General features: G+C 41.0%; 1 protein-coding gene across 1 annotated transcript in view; it reads right to left on the minus strand.

The window, feature by feature from the left end:
* The window catches only part of Khdrbs3 (KH RNA binding domain containing, signal transduction associated 3), a 158,273-nt gene that overhangs the window by 61,151 nt on the left and 73,831 nt on the right, over positions 1 to 23,291 (minus strand). Inside the window, exons 3-6 of the mRNA XM_028773255.1 lie at positions 19,393 to 19,509; positions 14,783 to 14,929; positions 7,479 to 7,618; positions 3,186 to 3,381 (exon numbers count right to left, since the gene is read on the minus strand). Of these exons, the coding sequence (XP_028629088.1) occupies positions 3,186 to 3,381; positions 7,479 to 7,618; positions 14,783 to 14,929; positions 19,393 to 19,509 (600 nt within the window). The remainder of the gene's footprint in view (positions 1 to 3,185; positions 3,382 to 7,478; positions 7,619 to 14,782; positions 14,930 to 19,392; positions 19,510 to 23,291) is intronic.

The raw sequence follows: 23,291 nt of genomic DNA on the forward strand, positions 1-23,291 counted from the left end.
TCCAGGCTAGGTGTAATAAGTAACTGCATGATACCCCATCCTCATATATACTCTAGAAATAATCAATCTTTAAAAATTAAACTGGGCTGGTTAAATATGAAACAAAGGTTATAAAAACAAAGTTTTTTGTTACTGAATATCTGTTGATGACTTTCAAAAATTCTTATTCATTGTAGTGCCAGGAATGAAATCCAAGTCTGCATGTATGCTACGTAAATAAGCTAAGTCCCCGGCCTCAAGGACACCTTTAGAATTTACATTCTGAATTTCAGAAGAACTCTCCTCAGAGATAGGGATGGTCTGATGTCCTTAAAACAACAAAAAGGCCTCTAATTTATTTCCGGTTATTAGGTTCTTAAATCCTTATCCCCACCCTTTCTTGCTCATAGTTCTCCATTTTCTCTTGCCAACTTCAGGTGCCATAAACCAGGTAAGTACTGAAAACAGAAAGGAACACAAAGTGTCCTTAATCAAGTCAGCGGTAACCTCCATAAAGAAAGGTTACCTTGCTTGGTAGTCCTGTTTAGCCAGCAAATTCTTAAAGAGTGTGCCATCAACTGCCAGTGGCCAGAGAAAAACCAATGAGGACATAGCTTCTCTTCATGAAAGCAAATGATCTCCCAGGCAGGTAAAAACAGACATTTGTACTACATAGCTGTATGCTAAAACATGAGACATCACATCAGCTATTGTGTGTCACAGAGGCCTCAGTGGAGGGCTGCTGCTGGCAGCTTTCTAAAACCTGGCCTTGCTCATGGTATGTTCCATGCCCCTCCACGGAGTCAGCAATTGGTAAAGGCCAAGCCCTGACATACAACACATGCCAGGCACTGAAAATGAGGAGTGAGTAGGAAGAGCAGGAGAAGCCCCTCCTCCCAGAGTTTACAAGCTGGTTCATGGTTACTCCACTGCAGTGGAACAGTTAAACTGTCCCAATAAGACTGCTTTTCCAGTTGATCTAAGATGAAAAATAACTTTGCTTGTTATTCAGATCTCCCAGATTTGAAGCTTGTTATTTTCTAGTATGCTTATCCTATCTTAAAAAATGAAGGAAAAAGGCTGGCTTTCTTATTGTTTTGTTTTTGTAATACACTCTTATACATACAATGATGAGAGCTAAACACTGACTAGCCATCAGAATTTCAAACAGTTAAAGAACAAATGGCCAATGTCCAGACACATGTCAGGGACTACCAAGCTGTACTGGTGTGACTGGAAGAGGCCATAAAGTTGTAGTTAGATCAAGAGAGCAGGATGAGGTTAAGAGGGAACAGTTGAGAAGCTGCTAATGGCAAGCTCCCATAACTGAGGGGAGGAAGCCTTTTCCCCTCCCTGCATCAGTGACATGAATAACAGCATACAGCTGTTGAGCATTTTACATTGACTGTGTCAAGGGATTGCAAAATGTTGGGTTAAGTGGTGAAAATCCTTCAGTTTGGCTATTAATCTGAAAACATATCCCAATAAATAGCAGATGTGAAATTAAGTGACCATATCTGTAGTCTGAACCCTTCACACTAGGGGTCTCTTGGTGAAGGTGTGGGCCTATGACAATGCTTGTTTCCTACATTCTGCTAGTCCTCTTAAAGTGGCCTGAAAACCAAGCATGGAGTTGGTGTGGATGCCTTCCAGGCAAATGAAATCAATATCGAGAAAGTAGCTGTCAGTAATCTAAATGTAACAGTGGGGTGTGGGTACAACAGAAGCAGCATTGTCCCATGTGCAAATCCCAGCTTCAAGTGTCCTGGCGAGAGCCAGGTGAGAGGGGAGAACTCAGTCATCAGTGAAGGTTTCTTTCTCCTTCCGAGCGTGCCAATCTTTGCTCCTGAAAATGAATCAAGTAGCATTCTGCATGGGAGTTGAGGCAAATAGAGTAAATTCATTCAGCTGATTTATCTATCAGTTCACTAATTTGATTGGTCCAATTATTTTCTCAATATCAAAAAATGTACAAACATCAGAGCCACAGACAACCAATATCCCACACCTGCACCTCCTCACCCTCCTGAATGCTGGCCAAAAATAAGGGTCTGTTTGCTTTTATTTTCCTCCTCTGGACAAGAAATGTTTGGAGTTACTCATCTAATTTTTAGGCCGATCAACAGACACACACTGGGGCAGAGAATGTGGATCTGACTCACAGAGCAGTAAGGACTTACTGAATATAAGGATGAATTAGGACACTGAAAGGTGACAGTAACTTTCAAAACATGTGCTTATGAAACCAGCAAACGTTAATTGCCTAACTCATTTCAAACGGATGGTGAAATAGATTCCATGATCTGATTCCCCACAATCCCTGCCTGGCAATTTCTAGAACATCATCCAGCCATGTTAGTCCAAGAGCAGTCAAGCTAAGCCAGGTGGGAACAAAGTGACTATGGCACATAGCTACAAGAACATGAACAACATTCTTGGTCTTTGTTGTCCCTACTCCTTTTGGAAGGTTCAGCATTTGTGGAAGGATTCAAGGCATAGCCATCAATGTCAGTTTCACAAGAATATAAGGAAACAGGAAAACGAGCAATATTAGGAGATGAAAAAAGAGCAAGGAGGAAGAACAGCAAAAAAGAGAATCTGATACAGAACAAAAGCATTGCTGTGTATAAATGAAGTGCTCTCTGCTAAGTCAAAGGTGCCAAGGATGGTCCATCCCTGCCCACCCATATATTCAGTTTATGTGGAAGAGTGACTTTAACAATGGCTACAATGCTCAAGAGCTCAGGAGCTACCCCCATGAGGTTCTCCTGCACTAGCTAACCTACACAGAAGCAGGCAGATGATATGGGACGAGCAACCTAGGCCAAAACCATAAAAAGGCAATACTCATGGACTTCTGTTAAGTCTACAATGTGAAAGCCAAAGCAGCCACTGATGATACTAAACAGGATTCTAGAGATTCTTGGATAACTGCACCCTCTTAGAAACTGTGTGAAGAGGTGTCCACTACCTCCATAACCCAGCAGCAGTGTAAGAGACCTTACTGTGAGTATCTGATTCCTGCCACTACTGCCCTTGACAACTGTCCCTGAACTCCCCTTCAGTATGAACATCTACTGACTTCTCATTTTCTCCATCTGTGATAGGAAGGAAGCTGAGGAGGTGAACAAGTGAAGTGACTATGACACATTATCTGGTATCTGGACTGGATCAACTTGATCTCCAATGCTATCATCTTTACTTACATACTCTCCATAGGTCTCCTGTGTTGGGGGTGGCGGGGGAGGTCTGTATCCAGTTGGGGGGACACCTCTTGCTCTGGGAGTGAGAAGTCCTCTTCCCCGGCTCACTGGCCCTCGGGTAGAAAGGACTCCTCGGGGAGTCGGTGTCCCACGTGGTACCCCAACTGCAACAGGCCTGGCTGAGACTCCTCCTCTTCCCCTGTGAGCAAGAGGGTCAAATTAGCAGGATCTGTCATATTTTCTAGTATGTTATTCTTCACACACATTGACATCTCCGACAATTCACTGTTTTACACTTTATGTATCTAGGCAGCTAGTATAACACAACTCAGGAATATCCCAGGCAGAGTTTAATTTCTTCATTGTTGTTACAGTCAGAAACTTTGATTTCTGGGAGATCACATAAATGACGCCATTCCAGAATGACAGCAAATGTGACTCCAACAAATGAGAGGGCTCTATCTTGTTCATCTATAGACAAAGAGATGAGACTTGGAGAGATCTTAAAATTGCCTGCAAACACACACAGAGCAATGTCGGGATTCACAATGTATGTTATAGTCCCACCCAAGACCAAGACAGAAGAGGCTTCAAGGACACAGAAGCAGGCATCCGTGAGGGGTTTGACACTTCTAGGTCAGCCTTCCACAGCAATCTGCAAATGTAGAGTAAGGTATGCTACCAAGAGTACACACAGCCCTCCACTCTTGTTGTTCCCTGAATCTCTCTTCTGGGGTCTCCTGAGTCCCAGTTGGGATGAGGAAGTGCACAGGCAGACTATGGGTAAAGACATCACCTATGCTAAAGAAGAGATTTAGTTCTTTTCTTTGCAATAAAAATAGAAATGTTTTATTACAATGTTATTACTTCCTACTGTATGATTTAACTTCAGATGCATTCTGAAAGGTATTCTGAAGTAGTAATGGTGAGGTAACACTAGAAGATTCTAGGAACCAATGTGTTCTACTTTGAGACTCCAAAGTGGCCCCATAAGGCACTTACTCATGCAAATAAGGTGAGAAACATGTAAACAAGAGAAGAGTTTTAACTGGTCAACATTACCACTCGAGACACAAGTGCTTGGATAACTTTACCATGTAATAGAGAATAATCAAGGACGATGTAGATCAGATACATTCAGTTTGATAGTCACAAGGAACTAAGACATGGTGATAGAAAGCAGCTCCTGAGGAAGCAACCTGAAGATCTTGTAGTGCCATTAAAATATTTCTGTATCACAAGATGTTTAAACAAACAATTGCTTGTTTACATTTTGAGGCAGGGTCTCATTATGTAGCCCTAGCTGGCATAGAACCTGCTATGTAGACTAGTCTGGCATCTGAGATTATAGGCCTGACACCTTGATCTCATTTGAGAACTAAATAGTGCTAGGCACCAGGGACTGTGTGTGCTCTTTTTAGCTTTGTATCATGACTTGTCTCACATTTACATAATGTAACCAGTACCTGGGCTTTCTTCATCTTTTGCTATAAAGAAAACTCAAACTCAAGATAAATTTGAGTCCTAACCATTAACTGGAGACACCTTTAAATCAAAGGCAGTACACACGTCATAACCATGGCTCACACAAGAAGAGGAAGAGGGCTTTCTAACTGTTACATTATAGAATAAAGAAAATGCTTCTCTTCCTTACTCCTCGCAACATCCCACCTTAATGGAAAGAGCACCGAATTAGAAACTCAATGATTTAAGGGGCAATGACAACCCACGCACTGATATTGAGTGAGCTCCATCGTGACATTCTCTAGAATGGAGACTCATTCTGAGTTACTATTTGACAATGTGGTAAGCAAGAGCCATTAGGTAACACAATAAAATTTATTATATACTTGAATACATATAATACCAGATCATGTGCATTTGTGTAGCAAATTTACTTTGTGTCACTTAAATGAATATTTATAGATTTATATTCCAAGATGGTGATACCTATTTCAGTATCCACATGTCTTCATGCATCACTAAATGACGGCTAGTCACAGGACTCTGTTAGATGTAGTTGGTGTACACTTGTTTAAACTAGACAACAGAACCTCCTGCACACATTGCTGTGCATGTTCTGCTTTCACAGGGCAGGCAGTATAACACCTTATTCATATCACCATTACCATGGTTACCACATCACTAGATTATAGGAATGTTTTAGCTGCATGATACTCTAATAAAACCAATCTCACATGTTACAGGACTGCATCTCACATCTATCTCTCTGGAAGCACAGCAGTGCCTGTTCTGGGAGGCTGTTTCTTACCTGTCTGTATATGCTACCTACTGTTCACAAAGGGAAGTCTGCATCTGTGCATATAACAATGTTGCACAAAACACATTACCTGCCCCACACGGCAACAGGCAGCAGGACAGGCAGTATAACACCTTGTTTAATATCACTGTTACCATGGTTACCTTACCAGGCAGCAGGAAGTGGCCATGCATGGACAAGACAAGGTGGAAGACTTTCCTAAATACCTTCTGAACATACTGTTTTGCACGTGACATAGTGCAAATGTGTTAGCTCCCATCACATGAAGATAAAACTAGAAACTGCAGTAGGCTGAGTAATATCAGGCTGACCACTATTCTGCTGCCAGAATCCTGGGAACCTGTGCAGGGCATGTTAATTATAGGAGAGGGCCTGATAGAATGATGACACCAGATTACCAAAACCTTCCATCCAGTTACACACCTCTTACAAAAAGGAGGCAGAGAGAAATGACAAGAGGAAGAGACTGTGAAGATGGACGACGGGTGAGTGATGGGGCCATAGATCATAACACCCTGGCAGTCCCCAGGAACAGAAGAGACAAAGGAAAGATTGACTCCTTGCCAAAACCTCATCCTTGGCTTAATGACACTGATTTGGACATCTAGCTTGTGTTTCTGTGAGAAAAACGAAAACAAAAACAAAAACTCTACCTGAAAGAAACCAGATTTGTGTCAACTAATCATGGTGACCAGAGGAAACTATAGCAAGTAAGCAATTACTTCAAGCAAGACCAAAAGGTAGACAGGAGCACTCTCATCTGCTGAGCATCACAGTGACTCACACCTCATCCACAGCAATGCTTACTAGCTTCGTTTTCTGAAGGAACCCAGTGCTCATGCTCCCAGGCCTGGCCTACAACACAGTCGCACAAATAGCTTTGAATTAGCACACTCCAGAAGTAGCTTCCATTCCTCAAATGAGCTTAAAAATAGAAAATAAATACTATATTAAATTCCATCATATATTCTATCTGAAAGAGACATTTCTATATAGTTCTTAACAGAAAAGTTTAGCTAAGAATGGTGGTGCAGGCTGTAGTCCCAGAAATAGGGTAGGGGACAGGGAGGACACTGTCCCCCCAAACAACTTCATCAACAAAAATTTCTCTTTTCTCTACTGATTTTAAATAGCCAACTAATTTTTTTTTGGAACCATTTTTTCCTATTATAAGCTAACCAACAATTCAGAGACAAAAATAAAACGTTGTGTCCATGTGCCAGGTCAGCAGTTTTCAGCAGCTCTGGATCTGACAGTGCACAAAAAGGCAGAGGCATCCGTAGACCTTCTTGGTGCCTAATACTGTGCTCAGCAATGGCAGGGAACTGTCCAATATGGAGCAGTCAGTACACAAGAGGATAGCCCCAGTCAGTACACACACTGGGTATTCTCACAGTCAGTGCACACACAGGGTATCCTCACAGTCAGTCCACACACAGGGTATCCTCACAGTCAGTACATATACTGGGTATTCTCACAGTCAGTACACACACAGGGTATCCTCAGTCATTACACACACAGGGTATACAGTCAGTACACACAGAGGGTATCCTCACAGTCAGTGCACACACAGGGTATCTTCACAGTCAGTACAAACACAGGGTATCCTCACAGTCAGTACTCACACAGGGTATCCTCACAGTCAGTACTCACACAGGGTATCCTCACAGTCAGTACTCACACAGGGTGTCCTCACAGTCAGTAAGTGTACAGTAGCCTCCTCTCATGAGACCTATGGTACTTACTGACTTGAAACCAAGCTTCATTTCAGGGAATTATAGAACCTGTGCTGGGGAGAATAACAGTATGCCAAACTACTATTAGCTAGGAAGTAGTACAGGATGTACAAAAGCTTAGGTTCAATGTTTCTCACATCTAAGTTAACCCCATGACTATGAAATCACAATGTCTAAATGCAGGTTTGTAAGATACACTAACAAATAGTCTACCTACTAATGACAGCAACTTTCAAACTGTTGCAATGGTAGGCTAACTTAAAAAGTAATGATACCTACCTGGTTATTGCTGGTGTCGTTACACCTCTTGTACGCAAAGTAGATTTCCCTCGAACCACTGGGACATCTGCATTTTCTGAACCTCCATTCAAATATGTTAATTCCTGGAGCTGTGCTTGCCTGATTTCATCATTATAGTCCTGCACAGAAAAGATATTGAAAATAGAAAAGTATTTAGAACATAAAGCAAGTATTTTTTTTTTTAAAGAAAATGAGGTCAGGAAAGCAGTTAAAACAGAAAATATACTCAAATAAAAATGAAAATGTGTTTTTGTTTTATTATTATTTTTAAAGAAAACCACGGGTTCCCCTATCCCCCCTACCCCCAAACTAAAATTACAGGTAAGCTAATGTCTCTCCTGGTTTATGCAAAATTTCCACTTGGGTTATCTATAGTGATACAAGGCCACATGGCTATGACATAGGCATTGCTATTTACAGCTCCATTCACTCATCACTACCAAACATTTACATACTGTCTGACAGAAAAGCCTGAGGGAGCTGGTCATAGCACAGCCATATCAAGGAGAGAGCAATGACCATAGTATACATACATGCACGACTAGCTTACTTTTTTCACACAAACTCTGGGGTCCTCGGCCTAAGGAATAGTCCCACCCACAGTGGATGGGTCTTCCCACCTCAGCTAAGAAAATTAAGATTATTAAAATAATCGTAGCACAGATATGCTCAGAGGCTCATATTATAGTTAATTCTAACTCATGCCAAGTTGACAACAATGATCACTGACCAAAATGCTGTACAAGCAAGGAAAGTCCAGACTTATAAATTTGGTAAGTAATCACATTTCTGAAAAATCTGTACTTTTTTCTCTACACATTAAACTCTGAAACCAGGACACTATTCTGCCTCCTTTCTCTTTGTAATGTCCCTCAACTCCATTTGATAATTAACAAAACCACAGAATAAACAGATAAAACTTCATCATCACTGCTTTGTAATAAAAAGAAACATTTACAATCAAAGAAGAAAGTGCAATTTAGCTGCACAATAGCCAAAGGAGCTTCTCTCCAAGAGGGGGCATCCATCTGAGGAAGGGAGATCCAGTCAGCAGAGTGGTGGTCCAAAGCTCCAGAGAGGGATATAAAAAAAGACTTAAAGTTTTAAAATTCCAGAAATCAGAGATACTAGCTAAGGTAGATGGGCTATCCAGAGCTCAGGACCAGCCTAGGCTACATTTGAGTTCCAGGCCTGGAACACAACTAAGAGTATCACAAAAATGAATGAATGAGTGAATGAGTGAGTGAATGAAGGAATAAAAAAGTAATCAAAAATGATATTATATGGACAAATTATGAAGACAATAAAGACTCTTAAAGAGAAAGCAGAAACCAAATCATGCAAAGACTTATGTTACTGTAAAGGTAGTTTAAATATAATTAGCATTAAGGTTGCTGAGACACTGTATCAAGTTTTAGGGAGTAAACTATACACTTAGTTTCTGTTCTGGAAAGCACAAAAGGTCAGACTGCAAATGGGCAGGAGAATGTGACTGCACTGTGTGCAGCCACACAAGGTTTGTTACAATCTATCACACAGCCCAGTGAGAACTCTGGGGACCTGCTAACAGGAAAGCCAGCCCAGAGTGGATGGACGGAGAAGGCGGACACGGAATCCATCTCAGTGAGACAGAGGTGAAGGAGCCTTAAGAACCACAGTGAAGGCAGGAGCTTCTCCTGACGTCTGGCTACAAAAAGACACTCACTGACAGAGGCATCACAGGCTCAAGGTCATCAGGGGACCACAAGCTGGAAAACCATGAGCACATTTCAGCATAGACAGGGAATTCAGGACAAGTATTTATATTGAGAAATAAAAATCTGAAAGAAACACTATATTAACAAATAAAAATTTGTCTTTATTTCCTGACTTTCCCCAAATATCAAGCAAAAAGATAAGTAGGCACCATAGAATTAGAGGAATCCCATGGGCACCATCAAGAAGAAAGCTGTAATGTACCATCTGAAAAAGAAGAACGCAGCAGAGGATGAAAGCCGTGGCTCTTAGCAAGAGAGCTCAGAGTGTGGATGGGACTGGTACGCAAAGACCCTCCCCCATACTTATCTGAGACTCTGTGCCTCAGAGCTGTCATCTGCATGGGTCCATCACTCCAAACTGTCTAAAATAAGACTGCTAAGTTCTTATCAGCCATTTTGCTAAAAATGTGTGAAGATTAATAAATAATTTGCAAAGCACATTCTAAATAAAATGTGCTAGAAAAATGCTAATACTTCCCTGTAGAAAATTGTTAGGAGGTGCGATACTCAGTTATAGATGCTAAAAATAGATTCGATTAAAAGATCGTGGCTGAAGCACTATTTAGACACCAGTAAAAGTTTAGAAAACTGAAGTTAAAATCACTTGTTGTAAGTTAGGTTCAGTGTTACAATGGAGCCCACTTTAAATATCTTGGCAAAAATATTTTAAAGTACACAGATATTAAATGATTAAATGTATGGCCATGTGTTTTTAAGGCAATTTAAGAACAACATTTTAGAAGGTTTAACTCTTGTAATATCAGAGAGGCAGGTGCGATGCAACCAGAGTTACAACCAAGCCATGCATGATGGCTTACAGATTCACTTAAACTTTAACTCTGGGTGAAAAATAAAACTATTGAAACATGTACACTTTGTCAATAGTTCAGAGTAGAAAGAGCATTAGAATTGTCGTGTATGTGTGTGTATATGCACATGTCTGTGTGTTGTTTTATATATATACACTTGCACACACAATCATGTGTGAACTTTTCTACCCAGTGAGTTTAGTGTCTATTATGTGAGCCTGGAGAATATGGGAAAGGGCTACTTCAAGGACACAGGTGTCTGTCATGAGGACAGATGCCTTGAGTTCAATCCCTGGTACCCATATGGTAGAAGGAGAGAACTCACTCTTGCAAGTTGTCTCAAGGCACATACACACACACTTCAAAAGATGTAAAAAGAACAATCACAACAATAAAAGGTAACATTGGAATTCAATGTCTTCTCTGACAATAACTTACTATTCACAATTATTTGCCAAAATATCGCAATATTTATGTTCAAGGTTTTCCTGGCATACTTGTAGACAGGAAATAGGAAGTAACGTTAATGCTCATTATCTGAAGAGCAGCTAAATAACCTCAGGAATATACAAACAATATAATGTGGAAATAAAATAGTATCATGAAACTGGATATATGCTAACAGGAAAAAAAACACACATAGAATCATATGCATTTTAAGAACCATAAAATAAGAAGTAGAGATGGCATTTTTGAGTAAGTGAGGAAAGTGTCCTTAAAAAGAACAATGAAAGGAAAATGGTTAAAAGACACTATGTAAGGAGTCTTAGAATGGATTTAAACCACACAATAAAGTAGAAACACAATAAAATCATTCAGGAAAAAATAGCTAAATTGCAGGTTAGAAAAGCTGAGTCTGTGGTACTCTTGCCGGGAATACCATCACTCCTTCTCAGCCAAGTTTGAAAAACCCATTGATCTGCTGAGGAGCGGCTCTCTTATCCTGAAATAAAGGGTAAAGTCCCCCATGCCAGCAGCAGCATCAACAACAGTACAATTTGTTAGTGAATGAATGAGGAAGAATAGCAAACCAACAAGACCAATGCCACCACCTCCAGTGAAGCAACACACCAGCTCAACAGAGGAGATCATGATAGAGCCCAGAAATGAGCTGGCAAGACCCTGGCTGGCTCTCTTGCTTACTTGCTTGACAGTGCATCTATACATAGGAGACTCCAAAGAATACCAGCAGGAAGGGAATGCCAATGAACATGGGCCTCTCTGAATTCCATAATGTACACCAACAGGGAAATCATATTAACAGGCTCTGAGCACACACAGCCTCTAGCCAACCGTTGGTGACAACTAAGCCATGTGGACACAGCATGTTGTCTTCTAGGTCAGAAAAAACTATAGCAAGATAGGAAGACATAAATACACACATTGCCAGCTAGAAAGTTTGAAGGGCACAGTCTGTGGGTTTATTTTAACATAATTATAAGAGAAATAGAAGACAAAATGTCAGCAACAGCAGCTTTTCTGGAAGGAAAGTGCTCAGAATTCATATTTGCTTTGGGACCTTATCTAAACTCCAGCATTTTCAATAACAATGAATGAAGAGACACACACAAAGAAAATGTGAACCATGCTTGTAGCGGACAAGCAAGCAAAGGTACCTGTAGGGAAGAGGACCCAGATGTTACACTTGCAAGACAGGTGACAAACTGAAATCACTGCTGTGCAATATCACTGGGGAAGCTGCCCAGCAGACTGGAGACAGTGGAACCAGAGAACCTGAAACAAGCCCTTTAAACACCCGCCTTGCCTGAGAAACAGACAAAGGAGGAAGAAAAAACAAGCCCCCAGTGGCTTGACAGGAGCCAAGATGCATTTAAGGGTAAGTCTGGATGAGTGGAGGGAAAAAAAGAGAAAGAAAAACTCAAAGAAAGAACAAGCAAAAATATCCCACATGTAACAAGCCCTGAGCACACATACTGCTTACACATTGCAATCATGACAGGCATGGGATGGACAAACGGCTCAAAACCAAACACAAGACAAAGCAAAAGAACAACGTGTCATGCACAGAGGCAAAATGACCCCCTGTGATCATTATGCATCATGCAGAGACACAGCCAAAGGATCATAGGTACAAACTGTCAGCCAGCTTTTATAAGCTTACTCTTCCTCATGAAGGTCAAGTCAACTCACTCCCAGAAAAATCAAGATAGGAGCAGGTCTACATTACAAGAAAGACTAAGGTTAGTTCTCCAGGCTTGAAAGAAAAGGTACCAAGGCAGCTTCATCACACAGAGAGCAACACCAGAGACACAAGTGTAAAGACACTTCCTATAAGCCAGTCTCTCAGGGTTACAATATGTAAACGTTAACAAACTAACAGTAAACTGTACCGTGCAAGTACCAAGCCAAGAGGACAGTATACAAAGATAGAGTAAGCGCAAAGTTGGCTTTCCACACCAAAATCAACTCATGTGGTGAACTATCATTAGTAGAATAAAGGAGGGAAACCTACAGGATCATCCTAGTAGGAAACCACAGAGGACTGGAGGGGCAGGGCAAAGAAGACAGGACACCAAGGGAAGTATTACAGGCACCCTGAATGCCAGGAGCCAGCAGTATTTAGTAACAGCATGACACCGATGTCAAAGAATCCTAATAAACTAGGGTTTTATCTGATCTTCCTAATGTCTCTATTTTTTTTTAAATATGCTCTAGAAACAGTATAAATATCCCACAAAGGCAGAGCAAAATCAACATAAAGAAAATCAATTGTACCTCTAAATAAATGGTCCATTGGTAACAGTATTGGACTATATCAAATATAAAATATCAAATGACTCAGCACTTTTAAGAGTATTTGTAGCTCTTGCGGAGGACCAGGGTTTGATTCCCAGCACCCACAGAGAAGCTCACAAACTACAGTCCCAGAGGATCCAATGCCCTCTTCTGATTTCTATAGGCAGTCCATATTTGTGGTACACAGACACACACGCAGGCAATACATGCATACACATAAAATAAAAATAAATGTTTTTGTTAATATTTGAAAATATTTTTTACAAAATAAGTGCCAGGCTACACCCTGAAAAAACATTTTTGTTGTCTTGGGGTATTTTATGTTTTGGGGGGGTTTTTTTGTTTGTTTTGTTTGAGACAGGGTTTCTTGGGTAGCCTTGGCTGTCCTGGAACTCACTAAAAGTCCAGGCTGGCCTTGAACTCAGAGATCCTCCTGCCTCTGCCTCCCAAGTGGTTGGGATTAAAGGCATGTGCTATGACTGTCCACCTCACAAAATATTCTTGAGTTATTAGAGAATATAGTTTTTGGAAATGAGAAGTACTTGATATTCACAGAATAAAAGACAGCAGCTAAAAGTTAACTCCAAAACAGATTCAACAAAACATCTGGCAAAATCCTTGCTGAACATTACAGAAGTCAGAAGCTGATACTAAAGGGAACATGGAAATTTAAAGGAGCCAAGACAACTCTGAGACAGGAAAAGCCAGCAGAGTGCCTGCCACAGCTGGACTGGAGAAAGAATATGACTTACAGTAGAAAGGCAGGCGGTTGGGGAAAGCCTGAACTAACTTACTAATAATTTTTAAATACAAAAGGGAGAAAAGCAACATAAAGTTGGACAATTTATACTCCCAGATTTCAAAGTTCACTGAAAGGATGAAGGAAAAGTATATAACTGGATTGGAACAGGCTTACTGTAAATCAATGGGGAAGAACTGTCAGCCCCAGATAGACCTGCATTAGGGAATTCAACAGAAGGACAACAGAAAAAGTCAAATGTAGATTCTAACCTCATGCGATCCGCAACTACAAACTCTAGAGGGCAGGGACTGTCATCAATGGTCTACAAGTGTCTGTGACACAGTGAGCACTACTCTTAGACATGACTGAGGATATATATAGCTCAGTGGTAGGACTTGTTGAGTGAAAATCACAGTTAAATATACTTCAATATAAATGAAATATTTGGTTTCCTGATAGCAGGTATGATCATAATCCATTCTGTGTATGTTAGTTACTCTCCCAGCAGAGTTGAAGATTTCTAAGGACCATCTCACTGTGGACAGTTGCCTAGCAGATGTGACAGCTTTTCTATAGTAAGTATCTATAGAGTCAACATATTTAGTTTATCATGAGCATTCAAAAAGAAAAAAAGGCTCTTTTTATCACTAGCATAAAATACTTAAATTAACGTTCATAAGGAAGGTAGGAACATATTCCTTTTAAATCATTACTTTCATGGTGATTCTTAACATCACAGGTGTGTCTGCATACTACACTAAACAATCCACTGAGATTTTTATTTCCCCCTAAACTACACATTCCTCCAGGGGACAGAAAATGTTTTTATTTAGGTCTTTATGTCTCACACCAAGCACAGGCCAGGCATACAGAGGACATTAATGAGTAAGGAAGAGCAGGAAATTTATGTGACATTTTCAGACTAACATAAAAACTTATATTGGAGTTCCAAAATATGAATTAGTGATTCTGCTCTTCTAATTTTTCAGCCTTATAACCTTGGTAGTAGTGTATAATGTTTCCAAAATCCCATTGCTTTAAAAGGAAGTAGGAAATTATGCCAAGGAATTCTCACAGAGAATACTGTGAGGTCTATGATACAGGCCACACAGGAAGCTCTTGACAGAAAGAGCTGCACAGGTAGGAACCAGACCATCAAGGACCTGGGTAAAGACTTAACCTTAATATACAAGTCATTGATCGGTGAGCAGTACTAACAGGGATCAGGAACTTCTTGATTTCTTCCAAGGCATGCCCCATCCGGGCATAAGCTTCTGCTGGGGGTGCGAATACTTCAATGAGCACGTGCAGGTCGTCATTGAGGTGAAAGTACTTCGCTTCTCCACTTTTCCTCAACTCTTCCTCCTGAAGAAGATAATCACATTTAAAATGTGTCATTTTGAGGTAGGAAAAAAAAACAAGCAACAATTACACACAACTTATTTGACAGTGCTTGTCATGGAAGACTCCATAACAAATAGCACCCCAGGATAGCTTTAAACTTTAAATTTGATTTTGTTGTTCCCAGGTTCTCAGGAACCCTGGACAGGCATCCTGTCCTGCTGGGATAGTCTCCTCTGCCCCATGCTGCCTATAAAGAATCATCTGCCCTTGGTTACCTGCAGATTCCTGTCAGCTCCCGCCTGCCCCATTACCTGCCCCAGCTATGCACAAACCTCTGATCTTCAACTTGGCTGTGTGCCCAGCTCATCTCTACACTATTGATGCTTGCTGTTTCAGGCATACTGACACAAAGCATTCACCACAATACAAAACATCCAAACATGTTTTAAGTTTATTTCATTCTTCTTGGTTTTCCCTTATTAGCAGGCGACTGCCAGAGAGCAGACCCTGGATGCCCATCTTGTCTGATGGTGTGTGAAGTGCTGCTTTATATTTTTCATTTCTGGCTTAAACTTCAGCTGCATCCTGACGGGAGTCTTATGACTAGTTGCTGTGCAATCCAGAGTGAGTGCTAACAAGCTGTTCCATCGCTTCATAACAAAGGGAAATGTGCTGTTTGGGGAGGGATACAGACTTGGGGATTTTGTACTCAAATCTCAAATCCCACCTTGACTGCAGGCAAGTGCTTTTACCTCATCAGGAAGGATTTTAACATGGGACAGACCTAGTGCGGTGTCATCTCATAGGGCTGTTCGAGGCAGACTGGTCAGAATAGTGTCTAGCATGCTACCTAGGGCAGGACACACCCGTAATGTAAGTGATGAGGGCAAAAGGTACAGCAGGGGGCCTGATATCAACTGAAGGCCCAACAGATGAGAAGAACATCATGGCAGTTAAAGAAAAGCAGCCACTGGCAGGTATCAACATGCTTCATTAATTTAGCAAATAAATGAACATGAGTTCATATTAAATTTGCTAGAGTAGTGAACACTGTTAGAATTTAATGTTTTTTTTTTTCCAATGTGAGTTTTCACACAAAGTAAGGGCTCTCTCTCTAGAAACAAACATGATTAATTGCAAATTTATGCTTGCTAAAGTTAAACTAGTAAAAGGATCAACTTTAATCAATATCCAAGCGTTTCATCAGGGAAGAGATGGCTCTAGGTCTGCAAATGGGACGCTGATACTACATACCTAGAGGGAAACCTGCGACTTAAGCTAGCACCCGTGGTTGCTTTTGGTGATATTTTTGAAGGTTTAACTGATAAATCACATGACAGGGGCAGCAAGCATGCTGAAGAGGAGGAGGAAGAAGAGGGTGCTGGGCTGGAATAAGGAGGGAGTTTTGAAAAGGAATTTAGCACAGAGTTGCCATGACTGGCATCTTGAGTGTCCCTCACAAATCCACATTCCCAGAAAGGTGACTGGAAGAGGTAGCCCTGGAGACAGAGACAAGATCTTCAGATCATTGGAGGTGTGCTCAGGAAGAAATAGTAGGTACTAGTCCCATCCCCCACCACCACCCCTGGCTCCCTAGCGCAGCGCTCTCTCTCTCTCTCTCTCTCTCTCTCTCTCTCTCTCTCTCTCTCTCTCTCTCTCTCTCTCTTTTCTCTCTCTCTCTCTCCTTCTCTTTCCCTCTCTCTTCCTGGCTATGAGGGAGTGCTTTTGCTGGCCATGAGGGAGACATGATGCATTGTCTCACTACAGATGCACAAGCAATGGTGTAAACCTATCTGAGGGTGGTACCCCAAACCCGTGGGCCAAAATAAGCCTTTCTTCTCTCCTAAGCTGATTATTTCACATATTTACTACTTGATGGCAAACTAACACAGACAAGCCAGAAGTGCCCTTGGAGGTTTTCCTACAAGTGTAGCAAAAAAAGGAGCCCTGGATCCAACACAAAGATACACAGTTCAGTCTCTTGTATGAGATGTGGGTTGAAGTCCGGGTAACAGTGAGAACCTGAGGACTGTATCTGCAACATTTGGGAAGAGAGTCAAATAATTCTAAATACCCAAATGCGCATCACCTGAGCCTCTGAGGTCACCCTCGGAAGGAGACAGTACTTGTCATGGTTACTTTCCCCCTGGTCCATACTCAGTCTCACTTGCTCCCTGAGCCTAGAGGAATAAGTTCTAGGCACACAATAACAGTCATACCCCTCATCTTCCCAGCCTGAATCTGGAACATTTTTCTAGAGGGATGTATAATGAGAAGAAAGGGTGAGATTGGCAGACCAGACTCTGATCTAATGCTGCTCTCCTAAGGTCCATCAAGCAGAATAGGGCTCATGAAATCAAGGGGCACAGACTTCTGGTTCTAGTCCATTGCCAGTGGTTGGCTGGGAAGGAAATTGTACAACATATTCTCTTACTCTTGTTACCCTGTGGCTTGACAGAATGACGATCAGTTAAATGCAGAATCACCACACATACTTGGTGATGGACCCATGTGGTTAGAGAAAGACATTTTTGTGTGGGTGGTAAGTATTCTGGGAGAGAGGCCCAAGGTTGAAAACAAATGCAGAGACACTCAGTGACAGGCACTTATGAGGAACTACTGTGGCAGATGCCTGGGTGCCTTCTTCTCCAGACAGCTCAGTGCTGCTCAGGTTATACACAGTCACCAGAGCAACAGCAATGGAGGTTAATTCATTATTTCACAATACAGACTCCTTCTTCTTGAGGATGACTGGTTACTGTCCATGTTGGGTGCCAAATATGCCAACAGCAGGGAGCAACCACAGTCTTATTAGACAGAATAATTTAGAAGGATCACTAAACTTTGATAGCAAGCTGGCAATATTCAGGATCCCATTTACTGCGCCGACAGCCAGACATATTTTATGACCGTGTTTGTATATGCATACATGATTGGGTGAGACCTGACAGCCTCGCTTCCTTCCTTCTCTATACTGTTCAGCATTAACGGAGCTTCTGCCCAAGAACCTCCCTTGCTAACAAGCATCCGTGCCATTTACCTGACTGCCAAGCAGCCTTAGGAGACAATGAATTAGTGCATCAGCAAGTGTTGAGAATTTTCCTACGAGATACATATCATTTCTAACTAACTAGTATACAGCTTCATGCCCAGCTAATGCCAAAACAGAAGCGTCAGAGAATCCAAGTAACGACACCAAGCAGCCATGCCTGGTGACATGTGAAGGTAACTTGTCTGCTGGGTTGGTTAGTTCCACACTGACACTGGAAACACTCTGAATTTCTACCCTAAAGCTTTTGGGGTCCTGGAACCTGTATCTTACAACTTCGTGTGAGTCTGGTGCACACCATGTTTTCTACCTTCATTAGTGCTGCTGGCCAAGACATGCGGCTTCACTCAATGTTAACCTAATAACACAGTTGATTCTGCTGGATTATCCAGATAATGACTCAAGTTCCTGACATGTACAACAAGGAAAAACACTCAGATGGACTTTGCTTAAAAGGCAATACTTACTTCATTTAAGTAAACTTACATCTAAAACTCACTGTCTAACGTTTCAGAGTGGGTGATTCAGATACGTGGAGCTGGTTCTCGGTATTGGGAATCTCTAACAGTAAGAGATGTGACAACCAAGAACAACAATGCAGGAGGCACTGTTAAGTAAAAACTCCTTTCAGAAGTGGAAGCAACTATCAAAAAAGTAACTCAATAATTTTTAACCTCTCAAAACAATGGGGTGTATAACACCTATACCCCTATGTAGAATATTTTTTTTTAGAATACGAAGTAATTATTAAAACATTTAAAGTCATCTTTTAATGTGATAAAATTAGTGTTATTAAAGGGCCAAAAAAGAGGTCGATGTACCTATACTGTATGCCAAGGCCAAGCATGGACCACCTGATGGCCAGAAGGTGTTATGAGAAATGTATTATTGAGCCACATTCTCCTCTGAGTACTGTGAAGCATCTCACAAACACAGCCACAGCACTGGGCAGAGAATCCTAGACCACAGCCATATGTGGTCCACCATAAACCATATATTCTCATGTGGCATGTGGAGCATGTGGAGGCCGGGAAAAGATCTAGACAGGAAAAAAGTCCCAAAGGAACTAATTTAAAACACAACGGTGAAAAACTACAGGTAACTTTTCTTTCTCTTCATTAAAAAAGGTGACAGGGTGCATTCAGAATAAACAATGTAAGCACTAGTGTTTGATTTTTTTTTTTTTTTTACGTGAGTCTTAAATAGCTAAAAGTGGTAAGATACTATCTCTTTTGGAACTGGCCAGAGAAATTCAATCTTCTACAGAGCATCAAAGTATACTTATCACCTTATATGACATTTTCCTCTAATTCCATGTGAGCTTCTACTTAGCTCTTAGATATCAGGCATTAACACAACAGGCTACACACAGACATAAAAGACATAATAATAGCACATGGGCAACAAGGTCACCACTGTCTACGGCCAATATTACCTTTGCCTTGTCTCTCATGGAACCTTTTCCAAGGATGGACATTTTTGTCAACGTTTCTTCTTGTAAGCGCTTCAGGGAATTGCCACGCGGACCCAAAAGCTTCCCCACAAAGTTGAACTAGGAAAAACAAACCGGCCATATTTGTAACATTCAAATCTTAAAAATAGTTAGCCAGCCTTGAATACTGGGAAACACTGCCCCATACCACTTATTGATAACAAGTATTTATGCTCCTGCCACATAAATCATACTGTGATATTTTCCAGACAACACAAAGTGGTGCCAAATATGTAAAATTTAAAATGGTATCTTGTGTACTAGTGATTAAGAATTTCCTATTATCTATCAGAAAGGCTAAGATTAGCATACAGGTGCTAAAACGGTACAGGAATCCTGGGATGGACACACCAATTCTCCTGCTTTGTCAGCATTTAGATTTAGTTACTGACCCAAGGAATGGACTGAGCCAAGTGAATTCTCAGTCCATGATCAAAAATGAATCACAACAAAATAATTCTCTTCCAAAATAACTAGATGTAAGAATGCAGGGAATACATGTAATAAGGAATCTGTGGTTTCTGATTTAATAACCAGGGAGGAAGTGAGTTACTGAGCACACAGCCTGAGTTTAGGCTGCCATGGTTTACACTGGGGAAGCATCCTGTCCTCTAAGTTCTTGGTTCACTCTCCTGTATGGCAGACATGAGGATAGGAGTCATGCTCCGAGGGTCATTTAGAGATCTGGGTGGTTCAGTAAAAATAAATCATCATTACTTACAATGAATACTTAGCATATAACACACATGCAAGAAACACCTGTACAAAGGAATTATAATGAGAAATGTTGAGTAAGTCTCTAAAGCTTTCCTGTAATTGAGATAAATTACTAATATTTCTGTCTGCAAACCAGAAATGACAGGTCACCATCTCTCTTTGGAAAGATTTCTGAGTCTGCACTCAGGACAGCCTCTGCTGTCTTAGTGGTCCAGGCCATGGCTGTTGCTAGGGAGGTAATGGTCTTTAGGAGTTGATCTAACTATGGCAGTTCAAGTGACTCTCCTGACATCAGTTAACACTTCAAAAATCAAAATGACATTTTTCACATTCATTTTTAATTTTGTTGGCCTTCAATCAAAATTCAAACAGTTTTCACTTTCATATGGAATTCATTCCATTGACTTGACTTTTTGGAGGGTGCAACCATATTCCTTATATAACGCTGATTCTTTCATTTCTTCAATCAAATGCTTAACTAATGACAGAGTTTTCTCTTTTGAAAATTGATTTTTTAAAAATTTTCACCCGTATCTTTCATCCACTCTCATGGGCTCTATTATTATTACATCTGTCTATCTGTCTGTCTGTCCGTCCGTCCATCCATCCACGCATCCATCCATCCACACAGACAATATCTGCTAAGTCCGTTTAACACTGTTTGTATGCACATATGTTTAGCTCTGTCTACTAGGGATTGAACAACCTACCAGGGGTTCAGCACAGGAGAAGACTCAATCTTCCTCACCCAGCTGCCTGTAATCCTTCATATATGAGTGGAACCTTGTGAGATTTTCCCCATCAAGGATGGGATGTTAACTGGCACTGGCACTGCTCAGGTCTTGTAACCATTTTGCTAATTTTTCATGTATGCAGCTTCCCTGCCAGGTCTATTAAACATTATCTCATAGATGGTGTCCTGGTCTTCTTACAGTCTTACCACTTCCCTTTCCTTCCTGTTCCCTAAGCATTAAGAGCAGAGGCTAACTGTAGATGATTCAATTGACACAGGGCTCTCCACAGCTGTTTAGTGTCTTTATTTTGACCAGTTGTGGATCTCTATAACAGCAGCAATGTACTGCACATAGATTGCTTGATGAGGGGTGAGAGCCCCTTATGTATAGGTAGATGGACAAGTATTTAGAATGTAGTTAGAAATTATACTGGTTTGTTTGGGAAAGTGGTGGTAGTAGATTCATCTCCAGGGTCCGTGACCTCACCAGCCATGGGTAACGGTTGACTAGGTTTACTATAACAAGCATAAATTATTTTCTACTGACAGACCTTAAGTCTAACTAGATATAATGATTATGAAGATATGTCACTATTGAGTCACTGGAGATGCCTTTCGGGCCTGCCATTGCCTTGGTTCTCAGGCTTTACTGCTGGGTGGGATTTTAAGTTGTGTATCTTACTTGGCAACTAGTGTCATCTGAGACTGTGAGAACTAGTTCTCAGAGAGAAGCTTTCCAGGTCAGTTCTAACGCCACTCGTCCAAGTCCTTTGTTCCGAATGTGTGGTGTCTACAGCAATAAAGTCTGTATGTACAAGTTAAGGGAGATAACCAAGAGCAACGGCAACAATCTATATTATTATGGGAGTCTCTTGGATTCCCCTGACCAACAACCAGAATGGAGGTTTTCCTTGCTGGGCTCTTGGGGTTTTATTAGATACTCTATGTCTAACAGGAGAACCCCACCACCCTGTATGGTGTAACTCCATTTAAATGATACAAATATATACATTTATACATATACATATGTACGTACATATGCATGTATGTATGTATGTGTATATGTCTGTATTTTGAAGTAAACCTATAAAGTATTTCCCTAAGGAATCCTCCCTGCCCCACACATTTTTCAACTACCCTTGGGATTATTTCTGTCTCTGGCCTACCTTTCCCTCTGTATTCCCCACAATTGAGTCGTCCCCCACTGCACCATTCCCTTTCCCCATTCACAACACCCATGTCCCACTATTCTCTATCCTTATGGCCCCTCATCATGGTCCTTTTCTATTTTTCTGGCTTCTTCAGTTACTCCAGGTTATATCTCAAGTCTAAACATTTGGAGTAAGATCCACAAATAAGAAAGAATATGTAGCATTTCTCGTTCTTAGTCTGGGTCACCAAACTCAGTATAGTATGTTCTAAGTCCTACCCATGCACCTGTAAATCTCATGGTTATATTTCCCTTGACAGCAAAATAGAATTGAATTGCCTATGTTCCAAAACTTCATCCACTCACCACTGCTGCAACAGTCCCTTTCTGGGCTACAGCAATGACTTAAAAACACAGTCTCTCCTTATTAAATTCAGGGTTCAATTTTTAGTATAGCAACTATGTCTGCAAGACAGATAGTACAAGCTAATGCATTTCAGCATTCCTTTCTCCATTAAGTCAATATGTGCTGAATAATTTCATTTGTTCATCTGCATTAAAAAAATAGAATTGCTACCCTTTCTAGAAGCAATGATTTTTCTTCAGATGCCAATTACATACACACACAAACACACACACACTCTCTCTCCCTCTCTCTCTCTCTCTCTCTCTCTCTCTCTCTCTCTCTCTCTCTCTCTCTCTCTCTCTGAAAACAGGCAACATTCCACAACCACTAGGATGGCAAATGGAGATCAGTAATTGTTTCCCTACAGAGAGTGGACATGAGCTGCAATAGTCATGATCTTCACTGATGAAGGCCAACTGCCCTTCTAAACATGTGATGTGAAAAATTTCCCTGGGACAGTTATATCCAAACCTCAAAACCACGCAGGGCTTCTGTTAAAAGGTTCCCTTAATTGGGTACTTACCACAAGTTGACTAACCAATGCAAGAATGTTACTGACTCTAACTCAGCACACAGAACTGACTTTGACTGCTTTGCCATCAGTTTCAAGGGTGTTCTTCAGAGCCCAAGACAAGCAAGGGGTACCACCTCTCTACATCTCAGTGGCTCAAGCTGACTTTCCCTGTGCATACTGCTCTATCTATAATGCCTGTGCAGAGATCATGTTAACTGTTTAAGGAACCGATTAATTATATTCTAGCAAGTTTACCTGGAGTATGCTTAAGCCTGTCCATTTTTCTTTGGCCCTACAGTAACTAACCATCCACCAGCTATAT

Source organism: Grammomys surdaster, unplaced genomic scaffold (genome assembly GCF_004785775.1).
Source record: "Grammomys surdaster isolate TR1022 unplaced genomic scaffold, NIH_TR_1.0 224, whole genome shotgun sequence".
Classification (NCBI taxonomy): domain Eukaryota; kingdom Metazoa; phylum Chordata; class Mammalia; order Rodentia; family Muridae; genus Grammomys; species Grammomys surdaster.